At 40.7% G+C, this 27,800-nt stretch overlaps 2 protein-coding genes across 3 annotated transcripts; both read left to right on the top strand.

Annotated features, from left to right (window-relative positions):
- Positions 1-575: 575 nt before the first annotated feature.
- On the top strand, positions 576-25,411 carry LOC128523662 (uncharacterized). Of its 2 annotated transcripts, XM_053495734.1 has the most exons (10): positions 576-651; positions 3,478-3,556; positions 3,789-3,960; positions 6,382-6,653; positions 9,014-9,221; positions 9,300-9,462; positions 9,641-9,827; positions 24,377-24,444; positions 24,606-24,793; positions 25,330-25,411. In XM_053495734.1, the coding sequence occupies exons 2-10, from the start codon at positions 3,488-3,490 to the stop codon at positions 25,392-25,394; spliced, it is 1,392 nt and encodes a 463-aa protein (XP_053351709.1). In that variant the 5' UTR covers positions 576-651; positions 3,478-3,487; the 3' UTR covers positions 25,395-25,411. The 2 variants fall into 2 exon arrangements, with proteins under 2 accessions (XP_053351709.1, XP_053351699.1); XM_053495724.1 differs by having other exon boundaries at positions 24,606-25,407.
- LOC128523910 (zinc finger protein 239-like) lies at positions 25,411-26,432 on the top strand. The gene has a single exon (XM_053496108.1). The coding sequence runs from the start codon at positions 25,547-25,549 to the stop codon at positions 26,327-26,329; it is 783 nt and encodes a 260-aa protein (XP_053352083.1). The 5' UTR covers positions 25,411-25,546; the 3' UTR covers positions 26,330-26,432.
- The last annotated feature ends 1,368 nt before the right edge of the window (positions 26,433-27,800 follow it).

Here is a 27,800-nt window from a genome sequence, read left to right as displayed (position 1 = left end):
TTTGCTAATAGTAATTTTAATGGTTATCACATGAAAGCTGGACATGGTCTATCAGTCTCCTGACCTCATACGTTTCATCCCAGTAACCTAATTCATCAACATACTTTATTTTATGGTATTTGTCAGGAACAAACAATAATAATAGTCTACCAAACATTACAATAGCTTCAGAAAATACAAATGTAACGTAAAACAGTAAACGATAATAGAATAACCTGGTTAGGATAACAGCTACTGCAGTGCAGTACAGTACAGTACAGTACAGGACTGCAGTTCCTTTAGTTCATTATCCCGACAAAGGGCTGTGTTTCTAATGAACTCTTCAATAACTACAAAGTGACTGACAGGTGGAGCTGGCGCTTCTTCTCCAGCAGGTGGCGGTAAAGCGCGCAAGCGCTGCTTCTCCAACTGCCAGAAAACACCGAAGAAGAAGAAGAAGAAGAAGAAACCGCGGCGTCCTGAGACTAATGTGAGGCTAACGAGAGCTAATCGGCACATAAAGAGACTTCTGATAGAGTGTGTGTTAAGTAAAAACACATTACTGTGTGTGTGTGGAGTATAAACACTTTACTGTGTGTGTGTGTGTGGAGTATAAACACTTTACTGTGTGTTCCTGAGGATTAAACAGCTCGTTGTGCTTTAAACCCTGAGGTAAGTTCCACTGACGCTGTGTGTTCGAGTCCCAAACGGATCTCCACTTCACTGTGTAAGTCAGTCCGTGTCCACATGTCCACACGGAGATGTTTATCGGCGGTTTTCGTCCCTCGTCCTCTCATGCAAACGCAGCTTTGGTCGTTGAAAACTGAGCTTTTTGTAAAACTCCGTCCAAAGTGTGGATTTTCCAGAACTCAGGGGGCTGCACGAGAGGTGGGGTGGGGGAGGGAGGGGGGGGGGTGATATGGTGGTGCTGCACGAGATGGGGGCGGGGGGGGGGTGTTATGGTGGTGCTGCACGAGAGGTGGGGGGAGGGGGGGTGATTTGGTGGTGCTGCACGAGAGGGGGGGTGGGGGAGGGGGGGTGATATGGTGGTGCTGCACGAGAGTGGGGGTGGGGGTGGGGGTGGGGGAGGGGGGGTGATATGGTGGTGCTGCACGAGAGTGGGGGTGGGGGTGGGGGTGGGGGGGTGATATGGTGGTGGTGGTGGTGGTGCTGCACGAGAGGGGGGGCGGGGGGGGTGATATGGTGGTGGTGGTGGTGCTGCACGAGAGGGGGGGGCGGGGGGGGTGATATGGTGGTGGTGGTGCTGCACGAGAGGGGGGGCGGGGGGGGGTGATATGGTGGTGGTGGTGGTGCTGCACGAGAGGGGGGGCGGGGGGGTGATATGGTGGTGGTGGTGGTGGTGCTGCACGAGAGGGGGGGCGGGGGGGGGTGATGTGGTGGTGGTGCTGCACGAGAGGGGGGGCGGGCGGGGGGGGGGTGATATGGTGGTGGTGGTGCTGGTGCTGCACGAGAGGGGGTGGTGCAGGGGGGGGGTGACGTCACTGTCTCTGTGCTGGTCTCCAGCTGATTTAACATCAGCTACACACACATAATGACGATGGGATGAAACCCATCAGACTTCTACAGAGTGAAACAGGTGATGATGTTCTGATTGACCCCCTGATGATCAGTGAGACTCCTAACAGGACTTAACACAGCGTTTGGGGTTTTCATGTGGACAGATGTATTTAAACGCTAGGTCATGTGGACAGAATTAACCACAGGAATTATGCACATTAAAAGCGAAGAAGTCAAATCTCTGTTTTAAAAACTATCCGCTACGTGTGGACACAGTGATGCCAACTTAGAGACTTTGTCTCTGGATTTAGTGAGGATTCAGACCCTCTAGTGACAAATCTAGTGACTTCTTTCGGTGTTACTGGAGACTTTGATGTGTCCATGTGTATATATCTATAAAGCTAACTCTCTTGTCCCAGAGTTGTCCAAAGTGCCGGATAAAGGAGGAGGGTTGGAATTATGACAAAATTATAAAAAATAAAAAAAACTAATATTAACTAATTAACACTAGCCTCTGTGTTCCTTTTGTATTCTATCTATTAATTTTCTTTTTCTTTATTATACAGTTAACAAAAGCAAAACATCCCTCTAACGCTAGCTTGTTCTATTCTGTCTCATTTCATTTTATTATATAATAATAATAATAAAAACCTTAAGCTAACTAAGACTTGTTAAAGCACTTTCATATTATTGCTTTTTTTAAGTGCTTTAATTAAAAATAATAAAAAATAAAATTGTGTATATAAATAAAAGCAGGATATTTGACAGAAAAAACATTCATTTGTATAGTTCTAAACGTTTTTACCTACTCACTATTTGTCATTATATAAATTACGTGATGAAATCATTTAGCGACTTCCAGTGACTTTTGGAACAGGCAGTGGCTACTTTCCTTACTGTGGAGTTGGCACCACTGTGTGGACGTGGTGTGCACTAGGGTTCAGTGTTAATGCGTCCTGTACAATAAGGAGAGTATTGTATTTATACGATAAGGAGAGATTCGGCCTTAAAGAAGGGTTTTATTGTGGATAAACTGTTTCATTTGTATAAAGCTTTTAAATAATCTTCTACGGAGCGACTCTTTAGGGTTACATTACACTAAAATGTGTGTATTTAAACACAACAAAATGATTTTATTAACACTCAGCGAATGAATACAGACACATATTCAGTGTAAACTGATTGAACCTGTAAACTTTCACTCCATTTAAAAGTGTGTGTCTGAGATGTGGCGTCCCCAGAGGGTGAAGCCACACTGGACACTGTTCCCTCGTGTCCTGCTGGTCTCGATTAAAACTTGAGATTATTTTCAACCGTCAGAATAATGGAGGGGTTTGTTCCAGCCTGACCCGTTCCCCCAGGCGAGCTTCCATCTTGTCTGGGAAAGTGAACATTTTTGTATTTTTAAATAACTTAAATTGGGTGAATTTAGATTGAATAAAAAAGGCTTGTTTAGGAGATTTTGTACCTACTCACTATTTTGTAAACTTCTCGCCATGGTTCACTGTGTTTGTATTATAAATAGATAGATAGATATTTTATCACCCCATATATCTGAGCAGTTCCTGGTCGAGGGCCGAGCAGAGGTAGTGTGGTGGTGCTGGGGTTTGAGCGTTGGCTGGTACGTCAGGTCAAAAGGCACATGGACAGACATTTTATTTAATGTGCTAAGGTAATGCAGTCATTTTTTTCTGTGGCAGTGGATGACGTCTGTAAATTATGGCCTCAAAATGATGGAAGTGGGGTTCTAGATGGCCAAAAAAAAAAAAAAAAATCCTGTCTCCTACAGGCACTCATGTCTTTGTCCCTCGATGTTCCTCTCTAGTGAGCAGCTTTATCCAAATTCAAACTTGTGATCTACACAATGAAACAAATGACTGCATTTTAAAGGAATGACTGCATTTTATTAAGAGCTTTAAATATTCATTATAATTTTTATATAATTGTTTAAATTGTTGTTGTTGTTGTTGTTGTGTTTAGAGAAGTTGTGATGAGTTCAGCAGGAGTCAGACGCTGCTCCTCCAGGAGGTCTCGGGCTCCTGATCCTCTTCCCTCACAGGTAAACACTGAATGACCAGGTGTGTTAGAAAGAAATCATCATATAAATTATATATAATATTATAAACAAATAAATAATACCTAAAGTTTACCTAGTGTTTGTTTTCCTGTCTCTCTTCACCGCTATCTTACACTCTGACCTGCTAATCACACAAAACCTCATAACACACAATGAGTGAGAAAGGAAATCTAAAGTCTTTTCTGAGTGAGTGTTATTGTTGTTTGCTCTTCAGCCGTGTGAGGACGTGAGAATGGAGACTTCAGATGGAGAAACATCCACATGGCCAGAAGTGAAGAAAGAGGAGACGCTGGAGCTGAACATCAGCAACCATGGAGACGACCTCCACACCAAACCTGAAGATATCCCCATTAAAGAGGAAGGTCCTGACCATAAAGACCAGCTCTGTAAGACATCAGGCCTCTCTGGAGCTCAGTTACACTCTCACTCACTCACTCACTCACTCATTATTCCACAGTGAAATATCTATAGACTGTTGTAAATAAAAATAAAATCTTCTGGAAATGACCAGAGCATTACATGACCAAGGAATCAGGAGACTCAGAGCCAGGGTTCAGCTGGAGAAGATGGTTTTATTTTGCGTCCACGCGTCAGTCAGTCAGTCAGCCTGGGCAATGAAATCCAAACATAAATGGCAAAACACCAATTTTATACTACGATGTAAACATCGACCCAAGGCCAAGAAATGGAAAAACAATCGGAGAAAAATACAAGCAAGGTTATCATGTGAGAACTAAGCAAACACTTATACACTTATAAAGATCAAACTGACATGAATCCATTATTAATGATTGTGCCATATTCATATCAAATATTAAGGAAAGCTAGAAATAAATCCCTCAAGACGTATCATAAACAAAATGTTTATTCTTTCAAATTATATTTATACATATTTTAGACATTAATTTAATTCAATTTAGTTATATAGCGCTTTTAACAACGGTCATTGTCTCTAAGCAGCTTCACAAAAATGAAAGAAATTCATTAAAAATAATTAAAAGAAGAAAGAAAAATAAATAAATAAAATAAATAATAATAATAAATTGTGTATGTGTGAGAAAAATGTGTCTAGATAATAATTAGATGAATGAATGAAAATTTCTCTGATGAAGAAGCCAAGGGTGACGGCGACAGTGGCAAGGAAAAACTCCCTGAGATGGTAATAGGAAGAAACCTTGAGAGGAACCAGACTCAACAGGGAACCCATCCTCATCTGGGTGATAACAGATAGAGATGATATAACACCATGTGTGTTATGCAGCTGAAAGTACAATATAACAGAAATTCTTTAAATTAACATGCTGCTGTACTATCGTGTGCGTTCCTGCATGCTCGTGCTCGGCCCACTGTGAATGTTCTTGGATACGTGCACCAACAAGCAGTTGGAAAAATAATGAACTGATTTAAAAAAAAAAAAAATTTTTTACAGATGACTGTTTCCAAAAGGAGAGGTGTTCGAGTCTAAGCGGGATTTTTGATTGCGCAGAATACAGTTCTTTATTTTATATTCTATGTAGTCCCCTGCTACAATATTACGCTTATCCCAGCATTTCATTAGTGCTTGGGTACTAGGGAGACCCGTGATCGGACTGCCTGTGTCACAGGAGCCTCCCAGGAACTCCTTAATGTTTTTTTCCAAACATGTGGAAATGAAAATGCAACTGCTCAATTCCTCAAAATTTTGTTTGCCTCCACTGAAGCATATGTATCAATTCAGGGGAGGAACGTTCATCAGAGGTGATGATGTGATCAAAGTAATGCTGGCCTGCCATGTCAAAATATTTCTTTAACTCAGAACAGATTAAAATCTTCTGTGCCAGTCCAAAATCGGAGAACTCTCTCATTACCAAGCATGCACTAAGTTTTTAAACAAACCCTCGTTTGACTTGAACGCCCCTCGTATTAATAAGTATTTATTTTCTTTATCGGCAGCTTTTGAAACTCACACAGTGCCGTTCCAAGTAACACAAGTGATGTAGCTTAGCTAACATTAATCAAGAATTTTTCCTTGATCGTCTAAACCCTTTCTCCTGTATGTCAGATGCCATCGTTACAGATTACAGACTGCCAATGCAAGTGTCATCCCTTAATGTTTTATTGCTATAATCTTATCAGCAGGAATGCTATAAAATTTAATTCTTGGATCTTTGTTATGCTTGCTTATGTTTCCCCATGAGGAAAAAAAATTATTGGCATTGTTATATATTTATGATAAGTTTACTCAACAATTTGGATAAAAAAAAAAAAATTAACATTATATGTCCACTATCCCAGCTGACTGGAGAGTGATATTAGATGAAATTCACATTTACTTCTGGTTTAGGTTACCTGGGTTAGGCCTTAAAGAAATTAAATTAGTTATTTTAAATGCCTACATTTAGAAATGCCAGAACCTTCAGTATGTGTAAATAGAGATGTGTATATGACCTTTTTTTAATTCATTCATTCATTTATTTTTCTCCATGAACAAATATATATTTTTTATTTGTACATGCCTGCCTGTTCTGTTTTTCTATTTTATATATGTATAAAAAAAAGGTCAAATTTAAGACAGCTGTGACCCTGACCAGGCAGTTACTAAACTAGATATTATGTACATCATGCAGTGCTGCACACATGTTAATGAACATGATTTTGTTTGTCTTGCAAAACTCTTATCTGATCACTCTGCATTCATGTTACATTTAAATCTTTTAGGCTTTCTTTGGTTGATTGTTATATAGTGTTGATCTGTATGTTCTCTGATACACACGTTACATATACCTTTCGGCATAACGTCTTCTATGATGTGTTTTCTCTATTCCCAGACTGTGAGATCTGCAAATCCTTCTTCTTCAACAAGTGTAAGGTTCATGGTTCTCCCCTCTTCATCCCTGATACGCCTGTCCCCATGGGGGTCTCTGACCGAGCCAAACAAACTCTTCCTCCTGGACTAGAGATTCAGGAGTCCAGTATTCCTGATGCAGGCCTGGGAGTGTTTAATAAGGGGGAGACTGTTCCAGTAGGTGCACACTTCGGACCCTATCAGGGAGAGCTGGTGGACAGAGAGGAGACCATGGACAGTGGATACTCCTGGGCGGTGAGTTTGTTATAAATCTACTGTAAGATTTTGAATACTTTGATAACATGCATAATCATACTGCTTATAACTTACTAGTACAGTTCACTCTGTACTTAGATAACCTATTTTAGTTGCATAAATAAATTGCAGGAAACCAAATCTGTGGGCCTAAAAAAAAAATCATGGAAATTAGTAACCTTAGTTTTGTTTTTACAAGTGTGTGTGGGAGGGTGGGGTGGGGGGAGGGAGCTTATGGATAGCTAAAGATGACCAAATTAATAAATAAACAAAAAATGAATAAGATTTCTAACCTCCAGGTCAAGAGCTATTTACGGGCCATGTTCATTAGAATCATGTTTTCACTGACATGGAGGCACTGACGGTATTGGCCTCTTTCAGCAGGATAAAGTCCTGACACACTGCAATAATGGTTTAAGAATGGTTTGAAGAACATAACAAGGGCCAGGGGTGTTGACTTGGTCTCCAGATTCTTCAGATTCCATTCCATTCAATTCCATTTATTTCCATTCTCTTCAATTCATCAATCTTAATAATGGCCATTGTTGAAAAGCAGCTTTACAGAATAAAAAAAAAATGTGGAAATGAATTAGAACATTTACAGAAAAAAGTATAGACTAAATAAATATCAGTTTGTCCCTGATGAGCAAGCGGAGACAATAGGAACAAACCTTGAGACTGACCAGATTTAACAGGGATTCCGTCCTCATTTGGGATATAGAACAATATCCCAAATGAACAATAGAACAATAAAATCTAGTTTAATTTTCCCTCTAAAAAGGTCGGTGCTTTTTTGGGGGCAATGGGGGCTTGGGGAGGGGAGGGGGGGGTGGAGTATGGGCTACTCAATAATCTCAGTGTTATGGCTCATTGGTGTATATTCTGATGAAAATTGGGGCCTTATTTCCAGATGGGTCTTCTTTGTCTTTGGCCTGTTCCCTTTCAGGGGTCGCCACAGCGAATCATCTGCCTCCATCTAACCCTATCCTCTGCATCCTCTTCTCTCACACCAACTAACTTCATGTCCTCTCTCACTGCATCCATAAATCTCCTCTTTGGTCTTCCTCTAGACCTCCTGCCTGGCAGTTCCAACCTCAGCATCCTTCTACCGATATATTCACCATCTCTCCTCTGAACATGTCCAAACCACCTCAATCTGGCCTCTCTGACTTTATCTCCAAAACATCTAATGTGGGTTGTCCCTCTGATAAACTGATTCTTGATCCTATCCATCCTTGTCACTCCCAAGGAGAACCTCAACATCTTCAGCTCTGCTACCTCCAATTCTGCCTCCTGTCTTTTCTTCAGGGCCACTGTCTCTAAGCCGTAGAGCATCGCTGGTCTCACCACTGTCCTGTACACCTTTCCTTTCATTCTCGCTGATACTCTTTTATTGCACAACACACCTGACACTTTTCTCCACACATTCCAAGTCCTACTCCATTTCTTTTTCTATCCACACCATGGTAAAACGAGTGAACACTGATCCTAAGCTTCTAGCCTTGCTACCTTTCCACCTGGTCTCTTGGACACACAGTATATCCACCTTCCTTCTCTGCATCATATCAACCAACTCTCTTGCCTTCCCTGTCATAGTCCCAAAATGCAAAGTCCCTACTGTGACTCCTAAACTCTTGCCTTTCCTTCTCTCTCTCTGCTTTCGAACGCGACTTCCTCCTCTCCTTTTTCGACCTTTTCCAGATGGGTACTAGGGTAATTTTGGGGCTTGGTGTTAATATACTATGCAATAATGGCATAAGCCATCATTCTCATTCCTGTGTACCTGACTTTATTTAAAAGCATGTAGCGCAGCCACATAACAGGATCATTTTTATACTGCAGGGAAAGTAATTTGTAGAATTAAATTAACTAGGGTTAAACTAACCCCAACCGATATGGTAGCTGTCCCATTTACAGTGTTCTGGTTCTACGGTTAATCTCTTGTGAGCATGCGTGGACGTGGCGCGAGGGCAACCCGATGACGTGTCGGGTCACGTGAGCCGGCTTAAAAGAGGAACCGGCAAAGGCCTCAGGGTGGAGAGATGAGGAGAACACAGCGCTGTGCGAATAAGGCCTTCTTTACACAGGCGCTTAAATCAAGTATTTTACTGGCGTTCGTAGCGTCCGGTGAGCGCGGATCAAGCGCCGAGTGTTTTCTACACATAGGAGTCAATGAGAGTGTTCACACGGGCTTTGGTGACGTGCGTTTATACGGCGTAAAAAAAAGTTGCGTGCAGCTTTTTCTTGGCGTTCAAAACCCAACGAACGCAAGGAAAACGCTTCTAGTGCGTTTTCTTCGCGTTCCTTTTACGCTTTGGAGGACTGGATATATCCCATAATCCTACATGCTATATACATAGGGAAATGCGGAAAAGAAGCTAAATAACATGTCGGAGGAAGTCGATCCAGCCCAGCTCGTGCAGGAAGTGGAGAAGAGAGCGCTGATATGGGACGTCTCTTTACCAAACTACAGTGACTGTTATAAGAAGGCCAAGGCATGGGAGTCTATTGCTAAGCAGCTTGTAAAAGAATGGGAAAATAAATCTGTCAGAGAAAAAAAAGAAGAAGGTGAGTAGTAATAAACAGGTATGATTGTTTTGATTTTATTAGTCTAAAAAATGTTTGATAGTTTCCCTGTCTTTACAGTAAAAAGACTGAAAAAAAGGTGGAAGTCACTCAGAGATAGATTCACAAGGGATATGAAAAACATGAATGAAAAAAGGAGTGGAATGGGTTCAACAAAGAGGAAGAAATCACATCCTTTATTTGAGGAAATGCTGTTTTTAAAGTCTTCCACAGAAAAGAGACAGTAAGTACTTATGTTTTCCTATTCCTCTTTATTTTTGCAATTGACTTTATTTTTGAAATACATGCATGTTTTCTATCTGTTGCAGGTGCATTGGTTATATTAATGTTAATCATTCTGTAAAACACCTTTTCTTTTACTGTGAAAAGTAAATAAAAATAATCATAACTATTTTGTGCAGGACTAGTGGAAATGTATACGACAGTACGTCAACAACAGGAAGTGAAGTCACGTATGTGGATGACGGAGAAACCAGCAATCCGGAAGAAGTGCAAAGGCACAGCACTCCACTCCTACGCACTCCACGGAAAACAAAGGTTAAGCCACGCCGTGCAGAGAAGAAGAGACCTGATCTGGACATCATGATGGTAATTGACCAGATGAAAGACAGTATCGACAAGTGCCGTGAGTCTTCAAAGATGGATAATGTGTCTGCATTTTTAAAATCTCTTGAGGGAGACTTGCGGCAACTACCAGAGGACAAATTAATAACCGCTAAAATGGAAATAATGCAATGTGTTTACAGAGCACTTTACACATCTCGTCAAAGTTGTAAACAACCCTCAATATCCATGCAACACACAACACCACACTTGCAATCACCAACCTTTGCTGCATCCTCTCCCTACAACACTTCCACATTTTACCCTCCTCCACCACCCCCTTCAGTGAACTCCGGAGTAAGGACTTCTTCTCATACTGTTAACAATCCCCACCATCCCTGAGCAATTGGCTTCAGCAGCCAATGCTGTTCACCTGGGAGCATCTGCTCTGTAAATGTTAAGTACAATAAATGTTAGCACAATGTGCTGTTTGTTCTAATGTTCTTGTTTACAAACTGTTAATGGTAAACAGTATTCCATAAAACATGTTATTTCTGTCTGTAGCATATGCCTTATTTGACTTAAATGTCACTATACAGGATGCTGCTTTATATTTTTATTCTCTCACACACATGCACACACACACACACACACACACACACACACACACACACACATATATACTGTATATATAATTGTGTGTGTCTGCTATTTTTATGTTTGCATTTGTTTTGTTTTTTTACTTAAGGACAATAAATTGAACAGTAAATTGATTACTGATCAAAAACAGTGTGATTTAAATATTTTTGAAAAAAAAAGTTCTTGCCAAACCAAAGGGATTATTTAAATTAAAATTTTATTTGTCACATACACAGTCACACAGTAAGATATGCAGTGAAATACTTAGACAACTGCCTGTGACCTTAAAATAAAAGACTATGAGTAGAAAATAAATATGAAAAGAAAACAGAAGGTAAATTTAACTAAGAAGGAATAAAATAACATAACTGTACAGTACAAAATATAAGAAAAATATATGAAAAATATAGAAAATAACAAATAGCTGTATAATACAAAGATATAGAATTTATGGACTTTTTGTGTGGGAATGAAGTTGAATATAAATGGAAATGTCACATATTTAAAGTGTTTAAAGTGACTTGTGCATCCGGTAACAGAACGTCCAGGGGGTGTGCAAATATGCTTAAAAGTGACATGTTTAAAGTGACTTGTGATGGGAGTAATTGGGTAATTTAACTAATGACCACAAATGGTAGTTTACTAGTGTAAGTGAATGTCCACAGTGAGTGCAAAAACCATGTGTGTGTATGTGCAAAATGGATCAGTACTATGTGGTGTACTTATTACCGTATCGCCTGCGGGAAGAAGCTCCTCCTCAGTCTCTCTGTGTTGTTTTTTTAAGGAGCGGAATCGCTTTCCTGACCACAACAGAGATAACAGTCTATTGCTGGGGTGGCTGAGGTCCTTCACAATCTTCCTGGCCTTGGTCCAGCACTGCTTGCTGTAGCTCGAGTGCAGGTCAGGGAGCTCGGTGCGTATGATTCGCTCAGCTGATCTCACCACCCTCTGTAGAGCTCGTCTGTCCTGCATGGTGCTGTTCCCGAACCAGGTCGTGATATTTCCCGTCAGGATGCTCTCTATGGTGCAGGAGTAAAAGTTCCTGAGCACCTTGGAGGGCAGTCTGAAGTCTCTCAAGCGTCTGAGGTGGTAGAGACGCTGTCAGGCCTTTTTTACCACAATGTTGATGTGACAGGACCCTGACAGGTCCTGCGTGATGTGAACACCGAGGTATTTGAAGCTGTCCACTCTCTCCACTGGGCTCTCGTTGATAATGGGCAGCCGCAAGTCTCACGTTGTAGGCAGCGGTGCGAGATCTCAGAGCGTCGTGGATGGTTTTATCCACACATGGCTTCTGGTTGGGAAAGTTGATTGGGCAGGTGATATGCTGTTTGGTAGGGCTGGGCGATATGGCTGAAAACTGTATCACGATATCAGTGTTTCATATCAGTTTTTCAGTGAGAGGCAAAGCATCATCTTCTTGACACTGTTTTGAAAAAGCTCCCCAATGACTTGCGTTGCTTCTTCACGCCCAGTGGCATAGTTGGTCCACTGACTGCAGTGGACTGTAGTGCACGTAGTGCACGTATGTGCGCGTGCGTGGCTGCTGGTGCTGCTCTCTCTCCCTCGCTGTCCCTGCTGCAGGAGGTCCCGCCCTGATTAAGCGTGCCGTGACGTGCGACGGGATTGGCTGGCCGTGGAGAAGCACGTCTTTTTAAGCTGGCCGGTGAAACCCGGAAGCGCGCGCTGTTGTGATTTGGAGATGTGTGTTGTGTTGGCTATTGTATGCAAACTGTTGGGTCGCGCTGGTATTGTTGTGAGTTGGGATAAGTGTTGGTTTTCTTTTGTTTCAATCTTTGTTTTTGGTTTTGTTGTAAATATTGTAAATAGTTTTCTGTTTGTTTGTTTGTATATACTTTTTTTCTTGTTGGAAGCAGTAGGGGTTGGGTGCCATTTTCTTTGAAACCCGTTTTCTCCTGTTTTGTGTTTAGTTAGGAAGTTAGGTTAGTCTATGTATTTTGGTTTATAGTTTTTTTTTCTATAGGTTAGTTAGCTTACGGGAGGAGATAGGGGGAGGGTTTTGTTTATTGTTTTGGCCTTGGCCCAACCCTGAAGCCAAGAGCTTCCCGTGTGTGTGTGTGCGTGTGTGTGTGTGTGTAAAAACAAAAATAAAAGACCACGCACACTATCCTGTTTGTAAAGGATTTCTTTTTTTTATTTTATCTTTTGTTGCGGCCCTGAACCCTAGACTAAGGGGTCGTAACACCCTGGTCTACATCCATGATCTCAGACACAGCTCTCATTTGAATGGCCCCACCTTCTCTGGTCTGATGAATTGTCCTTTAAACCTAGGGTCCACGAAAGTAGCCATGTCCAGGAGATCATCTGTGTCAGGGTCAGCATATTTCTTATCGAGATAGTTCATTATTTTTGTCTTCAGCTCTTTTGTGAGCTGAGTGTCTGCCTCATTAATTCTTAGTAAACTGGAGCGGAAAAAAAGGAGCACAGGCCTCACATACGAGACCGTCACATATGACTCCCCAGAAAGGGAGTCTGTGAACTCCAGGAGAGGAGTTAAGGCCGCATGCATTGACTCAAGGACATCAATATCCTGCCACGTTGGGATCAGGTGCCTGTTGTTTTTGTCAGAAGACAGAACTTCAGTGATGGCCTTTTGTTGCTCTAGGACCCTTGCCACCATCTTTTGTCTTGAGCCCCACCTGGTTGGTGACTCTGTGACCAGCTGGTGTGTGGGAAGATGGAGACGTTCCTGCTTTAGAGAGCACACTCTTTTTCTTCCACGAGCAAGAAAAGGTAGATACCACTTTCTTGCACACACCTACAGCCCTCTCCACTCTTTTATCATTTCCTGCAGCACCTGCAGAAAAACAATGCCAGCGTTAATAACTGATAATAGATCACACACAGAAACACGCACACAGAGTCACGTGTGTAAAGCTGCTTTCATAGATCATAATATATAATCTCAATTACTGGCTAATAAAATCACTATAGGAACCAACAATGATGGCGAGCATTAAAATGACAAAGCTACTCACCAATAGCAGAGTGCAAACGATGGCCAAAGCACTGCAGCCGTGTCCAGTTGTTCAGTGAAGTCGCCTTTACTACATTTGCCCCGCTGTCTGTGGTGATGCACACCATTTTGTCTTTAATCAGACTCCAGGACAACAGTGCCTCCTTCAAGCCTTCTGCTATCACTTCTCCTGTGTGATCTTCGGGGAAGTATGCAGTCTCAAGGCATCTGGTTTTCAAACCCCATTCATTGTCGAAGAAGTGAATGGTCAAGCTAATGTATGGCTCAGAAGTACGGCTTGACCACAGGTCAGAGGTTGTTGCAACATACTTGGCTGACAATATTTTTTGCTGCACAGATTCTTTGCGCATTACATACAGCTTAGGAATGGCAGTCTTAGAAAAGTACTTTCTGCCAGGAAGAATATAGCGTGGGTCAAGCACGTGTATAAGCTTTTTAAAACCTGGCTTCCGGAAGCATGTCTTTGGCTATATGATATGCCACTGCCTCCGTTATATCTTTATACCGTTTAGATTGTTTGTCATAAGGCACTGATGCAGAGTACCTGTCCATGGTGGTCTGCTGCTTGTGCGGTGTTGCAGCTACAGATGTTGTTGGTTGAATACGGCTGTGCTCCAAAGGGTGAGCGCGGCTAAGGTGGTACATCAAGTTCGTGGTATTACCAGTCTTGGTGGGGACAACGGACTTGCATAATTTGCAGACGACATTGGTCTGACTACGGTCAGACTTATAATATCCAAAAAACTGCCATACTGGCGAGCTGACTTTTCCTCTTTTATTTACAATTTCCTCGCTCGCTGCGGCACTCATTTTCTGCTTAAGAGGAATCCAGCAGACCAGCACAAGACAACAATATGGCGCAACCAAATATGATACTTTTACATGATTGGCTGTTAGCGTATTACTCCCTCCGTTGCTAGGTTACCAGAGAGCGAGTGCCTTTGTTAATGCAACCAAACTAGTGTAACAGACCTACTGTAACTTGATTTTGTTATATTGCGCTAATGTTAGATGGGCGCTGATGATGTGCATATGTGTGTGTGATGCATTTATCCTCTCGGGGCTTGCCGTAGAAGGATTAAAAAGGATTTTGTGAATGCTCGGTCACGCTAGCTTCGCAACCTCTGTTTTTTTCCGACAAAGAAAATATCGAACGTTTTATCGAACACATTTTTTATTGATATCGATCACGTGTCTATCGCGAAACATATCGTTATCGTTTTATCACCCAGGCCTACTGTTTGGTATTGTGTCTGGTGCTGTGTGAGTGCCTCATGTCGGTGTCCACTTGAGGCGGGATATAAACGGCGCTGATTATGACCGATGTAAACTCAAGGTCAAGTTCAAGTTTAAGTAGGCTTTATTGTCACTTCAACCATATACAGTTAGTACACAGTGAAACGAAACAACGTTCCTCCAGGACCAAGGTGCTACATGCAACATAAACTTACAACATAAATTAACAGAGAAGCTAAACTAGATAACTAAGAGGCCTAGTTAGCTGGCTAGCAGAGACAAGACAGATAGTTCTAACATAAATTACAACATAAATTAACAAAAACTAACTAAAACTAACTAACTAAGAGAGACTATCTACAGGTTTTACAGACAACAAAGTGCACATGCAAATGTGCAAATGAGCAACAACAAAGTGACAGTGCGACAATTGACATATCAGAACATTAAGAACATAAAATATGGTGTTGAGGTAGTAAACATAGCAGCAGGAATTGAGGAATTAGTGCAAAAACTGATGAATATTGTGCAAAAGAGAGAAACCGTGAAGCATTTACAGATTTGTGTGTACGATAGTTTGGTGGTGTAGGTCAGTGTGTCTGCGCTTGTGTTGATTAGTCAGTCCAGTCCCAATGTTTTGATGTATTGATGTTTTGATGTAGTTGAGTTAAGCTGAGTGATAATGTTTGTGTGTTCAATTCAATTCAATTTTATTTATATAGCGCTTTTAACAATGGTCATTGTCTCAAAGCAGCTTCACAAAAAATTAAAGAATTTTATTTTATTTTTTTTAGGAAAGAAAAGAAAATATTTGGAAGTGTGTATGTGTGAGAAAAATGTGTCTGGATAATAATTAGATGAATGAATGATGAATGAAATGTCTCTGATGAGCAAGCCAAGGGTGACGGTGATGGTGGCAAGGAAAAACTCCCTGAGATGGCAGTAGGAAGAAACCTTGAGAGGAACTAGACTCAAGCAGAGAACCCATCCTTATCTGGGTGATAACAGATAGAAATAACATCATGTGTGTTGTGCAGGTGAAAGTTCAATATAACAGAAGTTGTGTAGATTAACATGAAGTCCAGTTCAGCACAGGGAGTCAGTAGGTGCAGAGGGCAGATGGGGTCTGGATCACTGGAAGCACAGGAGCAGGATGTGTAGCTCCAGTTGTCATAAAGCAGAATCCAGCTGGAGCTGGTCCTTTTCTGGATGCCTCAGAAACCTCGCAGGGTTGGCCTTTGTCTACTAAAGCTGGCACAATCTCCAGATGCCTCGGGATGGGTAGAAAAATACAGAAAAGATGGAGAGAATTAGCGTTGTTGCCATTCAGGATAGGTGTACGAGACAACAATATGAGGTTATGGGATGAGTTACGCGTATGCCGGATTAAAGAGATGCGTCTTGAGTCTACTTTTGAATTGGAAAACCGTGTCTGCTCCCCGAACACTGTCTGGAAGGCTATTCCAAAGTTTTGGAGCTAAATATGAAAATGCCCTGCCCCCTTTTGTAGATTTTAAAATTCTGGGAATTACCAGAAGTCCGGAGTTTTGTGATCTTAAGGAACGTGGTGGATTATAGCGCATCAGAAGACTGGTTAGGTATGTGGGAGCTAAACCATTTAAAGCCTTGTATGCAAGTAGTACTTTTTGTAATTAATTCTAAACTGAACAGGTAGCCAGTGCAGGGATGATAATATTGGGGTATTTTCTGGATCGAGTGAGAACCCTGGCAGCTGCATTTTGGATTAACTGTAGCTTGTTTATTGAGGATGCAGGACAACCACCTAGTAATGCATTACAATAGTCCAGTCTGGAGGTCATGAATGCATGAAGTAGCTTTTCTGCATCAGATACGGATAGGATACTCCTAAATATGGCAATATTTCTAAGATGAAAAAGGCTGTTTTTGTGATATTGAAAATATGATTTTCAAAAGACAAGTTACTGTCTAATATTACGCCCAGGTCTTTTACTGTTGAGCTAGTAATAACAGTACATCCTTCTAAACGCAGGCTGAATTGTGAAAGCTGTTGTGTGCTGGTTTTTGGGCCGATTAGTAATATCTCCGTCTTATCTGAATTTAGTAAAAGAAAGTTATTGGTCATTCAATCTTTTATGTCCTGGACACACTCAGTTAGTCTAGACAACTTGGGTATTTCATCTGGTTTTGTTGAGATATTTAATTGGGTATCATCAGCATAACAATGGAAACTAATCCCATGCCTTCTAATGATGTTTCCCAAGGAAGCCATGTATATTGAGAACAGCAGAGGTCCTAAAACTGACCCTTGTGGGACCCCATATTTCACTGGCATTACATCAGACGGTACTCCGTTTAGATCAACAAAATGGTATCGATCAGACAGGTATGATCTAAACCATTTTAATGCCTGCCCCTAAATACCTATATGATTTTGTAGGTGATCTATGAGAATATTATGATCTATGGTGTCGAATGCAGCACTAAGATCAAGTAAGACTAGTATTGAGATGCAGCCTTGGTCTGAAGCTAAAAACAAGTCGTTCGCAATATTAACTAGTGCAGTTTCTGTACTATGATGGGGCCTGAAACCTGACTGAAATTCTTCTAGGATGTTGTTTTCCTGCAAGAATGTGTATGTGTGTGTGTGTATATGTGTGTGTGTGTGTGTGTGTGTGTGTGTGTGTGTGTGTGTGTGTGTATTTATCAGTTCAGTCCCTTTTTGTTGAGGAGACGGATGGCTTGTGGCACACACTGTGGCACAAAGCTGTTGCACAGTCTGGATGTGAGGCCCGAATGCTTCGGTACCTTTTTCCAGATGGCAGGAGTGCGAAGTGTGTGTGAGAGGGGTGTCTCCGATCAGCCACAATGCTGGTGGCTTTGCGGATGCAGCGTGTGGTGTAGATGTCTTCAATAGAGGGAAGAGATGGAGGTAGATAAAAAGGACGACATATGATGGTCAGTAGTTCCAGGTTTGGTGTGCAGAAGCGTGTAAGAGGAACAGTCCCGAATGTCTCTCTCGAACTTTACTCTGGCCCTGAGGTCATCGAGCTTGTTCTCCAGTGACTGGACATTGGCGAGCAGGATGCTAGGCAGAGGTGTGCAGTGTGGATGGGCTCTCAGCCTGTTCCTGACGCCGACTCGTTTCCCTCGGGGCCGCCGCTTCGTGTCGCGTCTTTTGTTCTCCCTCAGGATCTCACTCGGCCATCTCAGATCCGGAGTTAAAAACATCGAATTGTGAGTACATTGTATACCAATAGAAACAAGAGTGTCTCTATCATACCTGAACTCAATGGTGATGAATTAGCCGGTTTAAAGTTACTGAAAGATAACTTAAAAGTACGTTGGAGCAGTCGTGACGGCAGCCGACCTCAATGGCGCCATCTTGGTATTCATCCACATATCAAATTTTTGAATACTGCCATGCGAGCTCTTCTGCAAGGGAACATAAAGGATTCAGCAAATCAGGTCCTGACCACACTTGCCCCATGTGTGTTGCGAACAGTTTGAACACTGAAGTCCTTCAGAAAGTCTGCAGACATGTCATTCACATTGTAGCCTTTCCTCTGACATACAAAATTGTGGAGGACACATGTGGCCTTTATAATCCCATCAGCATTTCCTGGTTTTACCTGCATGGCTGTTCGAAGGACTCTCCATTTGTTTGACAGGATGCCAAATTTGCATTCTACATACCGCCGTGCCCTTGTCAGGCGGTAATTAAACACTGTTTTGAGTTGTAAGTGCACGCTTGCGGAACAGCTTCATCATGTTTTCATGAAGCCCAAAAGCTTCATCTGCAACTAAAACATGGCATTGGTGATTCCTCTTCAACAATAGGACTGGGTGCAGGAAAATGTAATGACTCTTTATAAAATTTACGTCCCATGCCCGAAGAACGAAAGATGCTTAAATCAGAGGAGCTTTCATATTCTTCCACATCTACAGCCACAAAGTTGTAAGTTGGTCTGCAATGGCCATCAGCACAACAGAAAAAAACTTTCAGTCCATAGCTGTTCTGTTGGCTCTGGCATAACAAGAGGTTGCAGACATTCCCATAGTACACAACATGTTTCATGCACTATCCTTAAAATGGTGGACTTTCCCAATAGGTACTGGAAATGTAAGGAAGAAAAGGATTACTATTGCATGATGTCACTATTGCATGATGTCACAACAACATCATGCAATAGTGAGGACTTCATGAACTTTTTTAATAATAAAATTGTAAATATTAGGCATAAAATTGTGGTTTTGAAACCGAACAATGTAATTGATGCAGATGTTAATCTAGCCATGTCAGACCAGAACCTAGAATACTTTACTCCCCTTGAAGAGAATGAACTAATTTCACTCATCTCTTCTTCAAATTCATCAACCTGTATATTAGATCCTGTACCGACACATTTTCTTAAACAGATAGTACCAGCAATAATAGAACCCCTGTTGAGAATAATTAATTCTTCACTCAGCATTGGATATGTTCCAAAATCTTTTAAATTAGCAGTTATCAAACCAATAATTAAGAAACCTGACCTCGACCCCTGTCAGCTGTCCAGTTACAGACCAATATCAAACCTCCCCTTTATCTCTAAGATCCTGGAAAAGATAGTAGCGGAGCAGCTATGCTCATATATACATAGGAATGGCATACATGAACTGTATCAGTCAGGATTTAGGCCTCATCACAGTACAGAGACGGCGCTCGTTAAAGTAGTAAATGACATTCTATTGGCCTCTGATCAGGGTTGTGTAACTATGCTTGTATTACTTGACCTCAGTGCAGCTTTTGACACTGTTGATCACGCTATTCTTCTTCACAGATTAGAAAATGTAGTGGGAATTAAGGGTACAGCCCTCTCCTGGCTCAGATCCTATCTGACCCATCGTTATCAGTATGTAGACTTAAATGGTGATTATTCTGCATGTTCTCTAGTGGAGTTTGGCGTTCCGCAGGGTTCAGTTTTAGGTCCACTGCTTTTTTCCCTTTACATGCTTCCTCTGGGCAACATAATCCGTAAGCATGGTATTAGTTTTCATTGTTATGCTGATGATACACAGTTATATGTCTCAGCAAAACCTGATGAGAAAAAACAGCTTACTAAAATTGAGCAATGTGTGCAGGACATAAGAAATTGGATGCTAACTAACTTCCTTCTGCTAAATCCGGATAAGACAGAAGTTCTAGTCATAGGACCGCATACAGCTAGGAGTAAAATTTTAGATCATACCGTAACTTTAGATGGCCTTTCTGTTCCATCAAATGCAACAGTGAAAGACCTTGGTGTGATTATTGATTCCAGCCTTTCATTTGAAGCACATGTAGATAATATTACCAGGATAGCATTCTTTCACCTCAGAAATATTGCCAGAATAAGAAATTTATTGTCGCTAAACGACGCAGAAAAACTAGTTCATGCTTTTATCACCTCTAGGTTGGACTATTGTAATGCCTTACTGTCTGGTTGTTCAGCTAGATGCATAAATAAGCTTCAGCTAGTCCAAAATGCAGCAGCGAGAGTCCTCACCAGAACCAGAAGATATGAGCACATCACCCCTATCTTATCTTCACTCCATTGGCTCCCTGTGAAATTTCGCATTGATTTTAAAATACTACTCTTGACATATAAAGCATTAAATGGTCTCGCGCCGCAGTACCTGAGCGAACTGCTAGTGTCTTACGATCCGCCACGCCTACTTCGATCAAAGGATGCAGGCTGCTTGTCAGTACCGCGTATTATGAAAAATACAGCTGGGGGCAGAGCTTTTTCTTACAAAGCCCCAAAGTTATGGAATAGTCTTCCAAATAGTGTTCGGGACTCAGACACAGTCTCAGTGTTTAAGTCCAGGCTAAAAACCTATTTATTTAGCCGAGCATTTTTATAAATAGATTTGCCATAGGTAAAGGAGCAGATCTGGGGGACTCATGGACGTAGAGTATTATGGTAAACTGGTATGTTTGGATGCTGTCTTCCTCACTCTCATTGATCACTCAGGTTTGCTGACGGTGAGGTGATTGTTTGCTTTACATGTCAGGAAGCCCTCATGTTTGTGTTTCCTTCTGGCTCCTCCCTTTTAGTTATGCTGTCATAGTTAGTCCTGCCGGAGTCTCTGCTTGCACGCTACAGTTAATATACATTCACATTATACATTGTGTGACTGTGACCATACCTAACTGCCATCTCTCCTCTTCTTCTCTTTCCCCCCCTCTTTCTTTTTCCTCTCTCCTCCTGTCCCCCCCTTTCACTCTTTCTCTCTCTCTCTGTCGAGCTACACATGTCGTTCCTGAGCTGCCAGTGATCCAGACTCCCTCTGCCCTCCGGACGTCTGACCCATCCTGGTGCCCCGCTTCTGGCTGAAGATCTCGTCACATGGATGCCCCGTGTGTCTCTCTGGGATGCGTCTGGTGTCTGGGAATGATTCTCTCTACCTAGAAAATGGTTCTGGCCTTGACTGGTGTTGGCAACTGTTTCTCTGGGGACTTGACAGTTCGATAGTTCATGACTGGAACTTCTTACAAGTCTACCTGGGTCTTCAATAACTACCTGGACTCCATATTAACATCAATTAACATCAGCTATTATAGCTGAACTGCCTCCCACCCTACACACTGTATAAATGCAGATCATTTACTGCTTTTTGTTTAACCCAAATGAGGATGGGTTCCCTGTTGAGTCTGGTTCCTCTCAAGGTTTCTTCCTCTTACCATCTCAGGGAGTTTTTCCTTGCCACTGTCGCCCTCGGCTTGCTCACCAGGGACAAACTGACCATTTTGATTCATACAAATTCACATTTCATACAAACCTAAATAATTCTTTTGACTATGTAAAGCTGCTTTGCGGCAATGAAAATTGCTAAAAGCGCTATACAAATAAAATTGAATTGAATTGAATTGAATTGATTACCCAGTTGCCAAAAACCTTAGTAAAAAAAAAAGAAATTGATAAGAAATAAGGAATATAGATATACAGTGGTGTGAAAAACTATTTGCCCCCTTCCTGATTTCTGATTCTTTTGCATGTTTGTCACACTTAAATGTTTCTGCTCATCAAAAACTGTTAACTATTAGTCAAAGATAACATAATTGAACACAAAATGCAGTTTTTAAATGAACGTTTAAGTTATTAAGGGAGAAAAAAAACTCCAAATCTACATGGCCCTGTGTGAAAAAGTGATTGCCCCCCTTGTTAAAAAATAACTTAACTGTGGTTTATCACACCTGAGTTCAATTTCTGTAGTCACCCTCAGGCCTAATTACTGCCACACCTGTTTCAATCAAGAAATCACTTAAATAGGAGCTACCTGACACAGAGAAGTAGACCAAAAGCACCTCAAAAGCTAGACATCATGCCAAGATCTAAAGAAATTCAGGAACAAATGAGAACAAAAGTAATTGAGATCTATCAGTCTGGTAAAGGTTATAAAGCCATTTCTAAAGCTTTGGGACTCCAGCGAACCACAGTGAGAGCCATTATCCACAAATGGCAAAAACATGGAACAGTGGTGAACCTTCCCAGGAGTGGCCGGCCGGCCAAAATTACCCCGAGAGCGCAGAGACAACTCATCTGAGAGGCCACAAAAGACCCCAGGACAGCATCTAAAGAACTGCAGGCCTCACTTGCCTCAATTAAGGTCAGTGTTCACGACTCCACCATAAAACAGAGACTGGCCAAAAACGGCCTGCATGGCAGATTTCCAATGGCGCAAACCACTTTTAAGCAAAAAGAACATTAATGCTCGTTTTAATTTTGCTAAAAAACATCTCAATGATTGCCAAGACTTTTGGGAAAATACCTTGTGGACCGGCGAAACAAAAGTTGAACTTTTTGGAAGGTGCGTGTCCCGTTACATCTGGCGTAAAAGGAACACAGCATTTCAGAAAAAGAACATCATACCAACAGTAAAATATGGTGGTGGTAGTGTAATGGTCTGGGGTTGTTTTGCTGCTTCAGGACCTGGAAGGCTTGCTGTGATAGATGGAACCATGAATTCTACTGTCTACCAAAAAATTCTGAAGGAGAATGTCCGGCCATCTGTCAACTCAAGCTGAAGCGATTTTGGGTGCTGCAGCAGGACAATGACCCAAAACACACCAGCAAATCCACCTCTGAATGGCTGAAGAAAAAAAAAATGAAGACTTTGGAGTGGCCTAGTCAAAGTCCTGACCTGAATCCTATTGAGATGTTGTGGCATGACGTTAAAAAGGCGGTTCATGCTAGAAAACCCTCAAATAAAGCTGAATTACAACAGTTCTGCAAAGATGAGTGGGCCAAAATTCCTCCAGAGCGCTGTAAAAGACTCATTGCAAGTTATCGCAAACGCTTGATTGCAGTTATTGCTGCTAAGGGTGGCCCAACCAGTTATTAGGTTCAGGGGCAATTACTTTTTCACACAGGGCCATGTAGGTTTGGATTTTTTTTTTCTCCCTAAATAATAAAAACCATCATTTGAAAACTGCATTTGTGTTTACTTGTGTTATCTTTGACTAATAGTTAAATGTGTTTGATGATCAGAAACATTTTGTGTGACAAACATGCAAAAGAATAAGAAATCAGGAAGGGGGCAAATAGTTTTTCACACCACTGTAGATATATAGATAGATGGATAAATACAGTGAATATTGTTACTGAAACCTTATCTACTGTGGATTATTGCAAGTGTAAGTGCACACTCGACTACTGTTTGCTTACCTCAACGTGACAAGTAGTCTCTCTGCGGGGCTAACACCAAATCGCATTATTGGTTGAGCGGCGTGCAATGTAGCATTGCACCAGCTGCAGCAGACAATCAAAAGTGGAAACTGACATCCGACAGTAATTAAAAACCTGCACGGAAATTTTTGCAATTCTTTAAAAACCACAAAAAACTTCCTTTAATCCGATGTTGTGCTGTCAGAGGGTGAACCCAGTGGCGGCGACGATTTTTTCTCTCTCTACCTCGCGTAGTACGATAATTTTTAAAACAAGATGATTAATGTCTAATATAGCAAAATGGTCCATATTAAAATGAGGCACCATAAATAAAACGACAAGGGCTTTCATATCCAGTTTCCGACACACTGCCCCCACAGGTTAACACACAAACTACAATTTGGGCTGCAGGCTAGCGTTAGACAGAGCCAAACGAACACCAGTGTAGAAGTCAATCGAGCGCCACTACAAAACGCAAAATAAACGTCTAGGACGTTCAGAGCGTGTTCGTTTATCCAAAAATTTAACGCCAGTATGAACAAGGCCTAAGAGAGAGATTGTTTGCAGTATCCAGTGGATTACTTTTTACGTGGTGGATTTATCTGTTCTGGAACCATTCAATACACCTCTCGATCTTTTTTTCAATTTCCCGGACTGAACATCACTTACCGGTGAGACCGAGCCATCCCCTTCCAGCCACATACACCCACAAACAATAACAACCCGGACTTGGACATTTCATTGCACACACACACACATACACACACACACAACTTTATATTTGTATATATATTTTCTAAATATTGATTTGTGGTGCACCTTGTTTATTTGTTTTTTGTTGTCATTTAATACACTTTGGGTTTTGTTTTGAATTGTTGTGATGCATCTTTACTTGTTCCGCGAAGCCCGTACAACACCAGAAGTAAACTTTATTAGCCCCTATTTTGATTCTAGACCCTGTCTCAGTGTAACTAGGTTTGTTATCATAGCTGACCGTTATAAGCATAGATTTATTTAATAAAGATAATGTGAAATGTGTAATTTTCATACAGATACACAGAAGCAAGACATGTGAAGAGTACGTAGATGCCAAGAGAGAAATTCTTGCGAACTGGATGAGGTGAGAAATACACCAGTTATTGGGTCATTATTCTGTTATTGATTTCACAGCTAACCCTAACCCTAATTTGTCCCATCACTTAGAATGCATCATACGTCCTCGCAGACTGTTACTCTGACTTAATTTTTTACCTTTTCTGCCCCTTTGCTTCACTCTTTTAGGTATGTGAATTGTGCCCGTAATGATGATGAACAGAATCTTGTGGCCTTTCAGTATCGAGGGGAAATTCTCTATCGTTGCTGTCGACCCATTAGCCCAGGACAAGAGCTCTTGGTGTGGTATGAAGAGGATGCCAAAGATCTTAGTCCTGGGTTTGACCACTTCTGGAACAAAAAGTGCTTCATGAATGGTAAAATCCATCCATCCATACTGCAAATCATTTCACTTTTGTTCAATTATATTCGAATGCCAACAGATCAAAGACACTTGATGTTTCTCCAGATCAGGGTAAATGCCAGGCCATCCTACCAAACAGAAGGAAATGTATTGCATGTATAGCTCTATCGAAGCACTTATGAAGTCATGAACCACAGTTAAATAACAGACTGAAATTTTTTTACAGTTAGGAGCTTTGTATGAAAAGCATCTGCTAAGTATTAATTAAAGTAAATAGTAATTAAAATTAAAAATCCATTTTTTGTAATTAAAGCAAATGTTGATCATAACATAGGGTTAGCGTGTAGCTCATAAAACATGTAGATCATAAAAAGTTTGAGTTTCAGAGTATTTGATTTGGTAGTAATTTGTCATTTACAGATGATGTTATTTACAGATGAAGCAGTCTTTGGTCATTTAGACTCTTCATTGTTTATATTCCCTTACATTAGATTTTATAATCTTGGTACATTTCATGCATAAATTGATATTATCTTTTCACTTTTCCAGAAATACACAACATTCTATTGCATGTCTTTTCATACTCTTTCCCATTGCATCTCAAATTTACCTAGGAAAACGCATCCAGAGATCCAACTACAAAGAGCATGTGAGACAGCAAGAATCGGGAGAGACGAAATATGAACTTCAGATCCCATCCAAAGACTCCAGTTCTTCAACATTATCTGAAGCTCATTGTTCTGACACACTTCCCAATGATGTACAGATGGAAATTTATTGCTCAGACTGTGGAAAAGATTTTGGTCATCAAAATGCACTCAAAACTCACCAGTGCAGTCACACCAAACAAAAGCCACATCAGTGCTCATATTGTGGGAGGAGTTTTAATCGTCACTGTACCCTCCAACAACACCAGCACATTCACACAGGAGAGAAGCCATATCACTGTGCACAGTGTGGAAAGGGTTTTAATCGAAAGGATTGTCTCAAACAACACAGGCGGATTCACAAAGAAGAGAAGCCATATCATTGTTTACAATGTGGAAATAGTTTTAATCGATTGAGTCATCTACAAAGACACCAGCAAATTCACACAGGAGAGAGGCCGTATTACTGTTTACAGTGTGGAAAGAGTTTTTCTGACCAGGGCAATCTCCGAAAACATCAGCATGTTCACACTGGAGAGAAGCCATATTGCTGCTCACAGTGTGGGAAAAGTTTTAATCGACAGTATGATCTCCGGAGACACCAGCGCATTCACACAGGAGAGAAACCGTATCACTGCTCACAGTGTGGGAAAAGATTTCCTCATCAGAGTAATTTCCGAAAACACCAGCGTGTTCACACAGGAGTAAAGCCATATTTTTGCTCCCATTGTGGAAAGGCTTTTAACCGTCAAGATCATCTCCAAAGACACCAGCGCATTCACACTGGAGAGAAGCCATATTTTTGCTCCCATTGTGGAAAGATGTTTACTTATTCATATGTGTTAAAGTCCCACAAGTGCACTAATTCTAAAACACTGAATGATTTAAAGATGTTGAGTTAATATGGTTATTATTACTGTTTTGGCTGACAATTATCTGGATTTTAAATCGTATTTTAAAGTTTATTCACATTGACTTTCTGTGGAAGAGAAAGTATATACTCTAATAACAATAAAGATTATTAATAAGTCATCATCAAAATCTTGGGGGGTTTGAGGGGGCCCAGAGGAAATTATTTTTTGAAAAGAGCTCTCAAAAATGTATCAATCATGTCTCCTAGTCAACTATGAGGTCTGTGTGAAACCAAAATGAGACTATAGTGTATTTCTCCTGTAACTCATTTTTTTCTTTAGGAAAAAAAGATGCACAAAATCTCAAACTAGCCTCATTTTAAGTTTTAAAAGAGGTCTCTTCGAGTTCTAAAACAATTCTCAAAAAATTCTCACATTTTTTATCTCTTTTAAATCTCATGCAGAGAGATCGGGGAGCCCTATATATAAACTCAATCTATTCTCATCCCCAAAACTCTATTTAATATAAACTTTATTTATATCTGACTTTATTATGCACATAATATTTTTATGATTAATTTTGTATTGTATTGTTATAGAATGACTGAACAGATTGACTGTAGACTGCACCCTTCTGGTATTAACCAAATTATATTTTTTGTGAATAACATGCAGATTCGGCTAATTTGTGTTCCCAAAAAATAGGAAATGTGAACACAGAGAAGCAGAGACTTAAATACATGGTCCTCAGTTTAATGGATTTTTTATGCTTGCCCAAAACAAAAATTTTACTTTCAAGACATTTTAAACAGAAATCTATAATTAATAAAAAAATCTGCTTATGTAACATTAAAAATAAAAAAACATCTAACATTATCTTGGGAATTACTAGCATTTACATAAAGCATACAGTACACATTAAAATAGCTTATTACTAATTACTATAACTGTTAAACATTTAGTCAATCATTAATAATACCAGTCAGTTTAGAAATCTTTAACTGGAAAAGATAGCATTTCAGCTGTAAAGTAAAACTGCCAAAATCCCTATAGTCAATGTAATATATTTAAATGTACTCATGCGAGCCCAACATTTTACTGAGACAATTACATTTGCCTTTATCTTTGTCACCATAGTTAAAATTTCAAATAAGAACTTTCAACTAGGCTGTTCGGCTCATTGGCTCTTCTGTTCAAAATGTATCCTATACATTAACAGTTGGTGTTTAATTTTACAATTAATCCCTTTCAAGCCTGTTAGGGAAATGTGATACAAACACAATACCAGGCATTGAGGATAAATCCATGAACATTAACTTTCCCAAAATGCTTTCAAGTGTAACTACTATCCTTTTAACAGGAACTTCTAGTAAGCTCACAATATGAAAACATGTCCCACCAGTCAGAGTGTCCTGTAGAGGATTTATGTCAGCAACTAAGAATTCATTCACAAATGCAAGTTTAATGTCATTTTGACAACACAGTAAATCTATCTGCCCATATTTGATCTGCACTCCATCAT

This window comes from Clarias gariepinus, chromosome 1 (assembly GCF_024256425.1).
Source record: "Clarias gariepinus isolate MV-2021 ecotype Netherlands chromosome 1, CGAR_prim_01v2, whole genome shotgun sequence".
NCBI classification, from domain to species: Eukaryota; Metazoa; Chordata; class Actinopteri; order Siluriformes; family Clariidae; genus Clarias; species Clarias gariepinus.
The sequence above is the reverse complement of the archived record's forward strand: the minus strand, read 5'-3'. Positions and strand labels throughout refer to the sequence as shown.